The sequence below is a fragment of the Hippocampus comes genome, unplaced genomic scaffold, assembly GCF_001891065.2.
Source record: "Hippocampus comes isolate QL1 unplaced genomic scaffold, H_comes_QL1_v1.1 scaffold367, whole genome shotgun sequence".
NCBI classification, from domain to species: Eukaryota; Metazoa; Chordata; class Actinopteri; order Syngnathiformes; family Syngnathidae; genus Hippocampus; species Hippocampus comes.
The window spans coordinates 158,768-162,058 of record NW_017805741.1 but is presented as its reverse complement, the minus strand read 5'-3'; the positions used below and the strand labels follow the sequence as shown (position 1 = coordinate 162,058).

At 52.5% G+C, this 3,291-nt stretch overlaps 1 protein-coding gene across 1 annotated transcript in view; it reads left to right on the top strand.

Moving 5' to 3' along the window:
• ankfn1b (ankyrin repeat and fibronectin type III domain containing 1b) overlaps positions 1 to 3,291 on the top strand; it is a gene marked incomplete at its 3' end in the record, with an annotated part of 56,070 nt that overhangs the window by 43,093 nt on the left and 9,686 nt on the right. The window contains exons 8-11 of the mRNA XM_019883314.1: positions 443 to 646; positions 1,166 to 1,279; positions 1,401 to 1,498; positions 2,727 to 2,817. Of these exons, the coding sequence (XP_019738873.1) occupies positions 443 to 646; positions 1,166 to 1,279; positions 1,401 to 1,498; positions 2,727 to 2,817 (507 nt within the window). The remainder of the gene's footprint in view (positions 1 to 442; positions 647 to 1,165; positions 1,280 to 1,400; positions 1,499 to 2,726; positions 2,818 to 3,291) is intronic.

Sequence of the window (3,291 nt, the reverse complement as noted above, 5' to 3'; positions counted from 1 at the left end):
AAATGTATGCGGCTGGCCAGCATTTTTTGTTTTCCCCATGAAGAGCAATTATCTCGCCCAGCACTCTCACTTTTCTCCGTCTGGATGTTGTCGGGCCTCGACGAGGAAAGCTGGCTTCAAATATTCCTCGGGACAACAGAAAGTCGCCCTGTGCGGAGTCGTGTGATCTTGTTGAATTTAGTCTTCCCTCGGGGGGCGCTTAGGACAAGCGGCAAATGTGTCATCGTCACGTCAGCATCTTGCTGGCACGCAGCAAATTGGTGCAAGTGCCGGTTGGTCTTGAAAGCGCTCAACTATTTCTATGTCGTGGCGTTGAATGATTGTTCAAGTGGGTGGAAGCTGACGATCGCCCGCCGAATCTCAACCTGATTTATTCCAGGTGACAATTATGTGCGGCTTGATTGACAAATACTCATTTTGTCCGCGCGTGTGTGTTTCTCAGTTGTGAGCTCGGCGGGCCGCGCGCTGCACCTGGCAACCTTGGCGCAGGAGGCCGAGCAGCGCGTTTCGGAGCTGCGGAGCCAAGTGCGCGGCGCGGGGCCCGGAGAGCTGGAGGCCGCGGAGCGGGAGCGGGAACGGCAGCTCAAGGCCTGGGAGTGGCGGTTGCGGCTCTTCCGACGCATGCTGACGGGCTTCCGGCACGCGAGTAAGGACGCCGACCGGGGGCCCCCTTTTCATTTTCCCAGCCTCTTTTCCCCGCTGCTATTTTGTTCGGGCCAACTTCATGACTTCCGCGCTAGGATGCCGAGTACGTGTCACTCGATGACACATTTTGTGGCTGGGGAGACAGCCACCCCGCACAAACAGACACTCGCACGAGCCCCGAAAGCCAATTTGCACTTTGATGAGAGAGTGAGAGTGATTATCCCCCCACCCCCTGGCCACCCACTTTATCATTCCCCACCCACTCATTTGATTTGATCTGTTTTGTGCACAAGGAAAAAGACAAAACAAAACAAATCCTTCTCAGAATGCCCAAATGATGCTGATGCGATCTCGTTGCCAATGATCTCCGCCCGTTTGACTGCTGAGCGGCTGTCATCGCAATCGTGACAGTCGATTGCTGCAATGATGTCATGAAAGCGATTCGCCGCCGCGCTGCGCAAGATGCAGAAGATCTGGATGGGCGGTCTGGCCGACTTGTTTTTTGGGTCTCCCCACTTAGAGCTTCCGGACACTCCCGGCGCGGCGCGCCTGTCTGTCGGCGGCAGCAGCAGTCTAACGCTGGATTTCCAGGAACCCCGATGCGTCGACTCGGCCGTGGTGACCAAATACAAAGGTCAGGCGCCGTGCCGCTTTTGCGATACGCCGGCCCCCCGTGCGACAAGACGGCCAGCGTTTTTTTGACCGATGCCTTCCCTGCCCCGTTGCGGACGTGTGTTTTTGTTCTGTGTTTGCAGTGAGCTGGAGCACCACGCCGTCCTTCAGCTCCGTGCTGGGCGAGGCGGTGCTGGAGGACACCGCCGCGTTGCGCTACGACATCACCGGACTCACCTCTGTGAGTTGCGCTCGACATTCTCCACCGAGAACAAACCCAAACTCTGTTTTCACCATGACAAAAGGAAGGACAATTGTTTCGCTCTCTGGCACGGTACGATGACAGAAGTGAAAGTGAAGCGCGTACTTGCGATGGCACGTTGCAAGTCCCGAGCTTGCAATCGGTCAGGTCACGTGACGCCACCCCGACGTCTCTGCCGAATCCTCCCTGAGTCCTTGCCCAACGGTTGGCTGAAAACTGAAAGTATAGGATTGGTTATGTGGCTCCCAAAAAAAGGAAAAATCACTGAAATCTTTGAACCCCCCCCAGCAATTTAGGGCCAGTGTCCCACATTATTTAAACACAAACATCTCCAAAGTCCATGAGATCAAACGGCCCGCTGAAGTCGCCACCGCTCCAACCATTCAACCCAAGACTTATGACCTGGCACCCAAAACAAAACAAAAAAAAAACACCCCACACAAGCACACGATTGGGGAAAGGCCAGTTTGTGAGCACCGCGGACGGCTTGGGAGCATTGAGAAGCAACAGTTGCCAACCTGCCACCAACAGGCTAAAAAGAGCGGCTTAGTCGACTGCCGTCTGATTTACGTCCGGGCCCATGTGGACTCACGGACGGTCCCGGCGGCCGTTTGTTTGTGGGAGAGCCAGAGAGAGAGAGACCATTCTTTCTCCTCCCGAGAACCCCGCCGCCAGCCCCCGAAACTCATTCACTGCTGTCACATGACAGGGGTCAAGGCGAGGTCAGGAAGCGGCGGCGGCGGCTCGGTCATTTGGTCTGGCTGAGAAAGGGAAGGACGCGGGCTTGATGTTGGCAGAGGCTCCTCATCAGGAAGGATTCTCCCTTTGACAAAAAAAAGTCAATGCTGTTTCAGCAGACAACGCCAACATACAGTACTCACTGTGACTTTTTCAAGAACAACATTGATCCTTTCTCTTCATTGAATTGATAACAGAAGAAAAACCTTCATTTGTCTCACAACGGAGAAATTCCAAATTTACAGCAGCAAAATTAGGAAAGGGAGAAAGTAGAAGACAAAAAATATGAAATAAATATCATTTTGGTGTGTGTGTGTGTGTGTGTGTGTGTATATATATATATACACACACACACACATAAGCATTTGTACAGAGCTGCAAATCTGAAAGGAGAAGTTGCCAAGCAGCGTTTTGTGTGTGCGTGCACCTGCAATATATGGCTTGAGTAACTGGTGCGCTGTCCTTTCAGGGGACCCGCTACTTCGTCCGAGTGTCAGCGTACAACATGAAGGGCTGGGGACCAGCACTGGCTTCCACGCCCGCCTCCGCCGCTCCTTCCAGTAAGTCTCCATTTGACCCATCGTGACACAATCTTGCGCTTCCACTCGGTCCGGGCAGTTGGGATGTTTATTGGCGTGATGCGAGGACAGGTACCAATTCTTGCTTGGCTCCAATGTTCTCCATTTCTTTTTTCTGTTGACTTTTCACTTGCGCTCGAGACGGTAGCTCGACTTTCTATTTCGTCGAAAGAGGCTCTTTTTGTTGGCTTTCTTTGGAGAAGCAAGAATAGTTGAAGGTTGTACTCCACCAAAATGATTCGTGGCCAACTGTAAAAAACAGCCACCTGCGGTGTTCCAAAATTCTTTGTCGAATCTGAAAAAAATTTGTGTCACGTGTCATTTTCAACATTAGCGAAGGGAGGAAGATCTTGCAGCTAGCTAGCTTGCTCACTTGCTCTCAGACATGTGATTTTTTTTGGGGGGTGGGTGGATTTTTATTCTTCCATTTCTGCCCCCTCTGACGTGTACACGCAT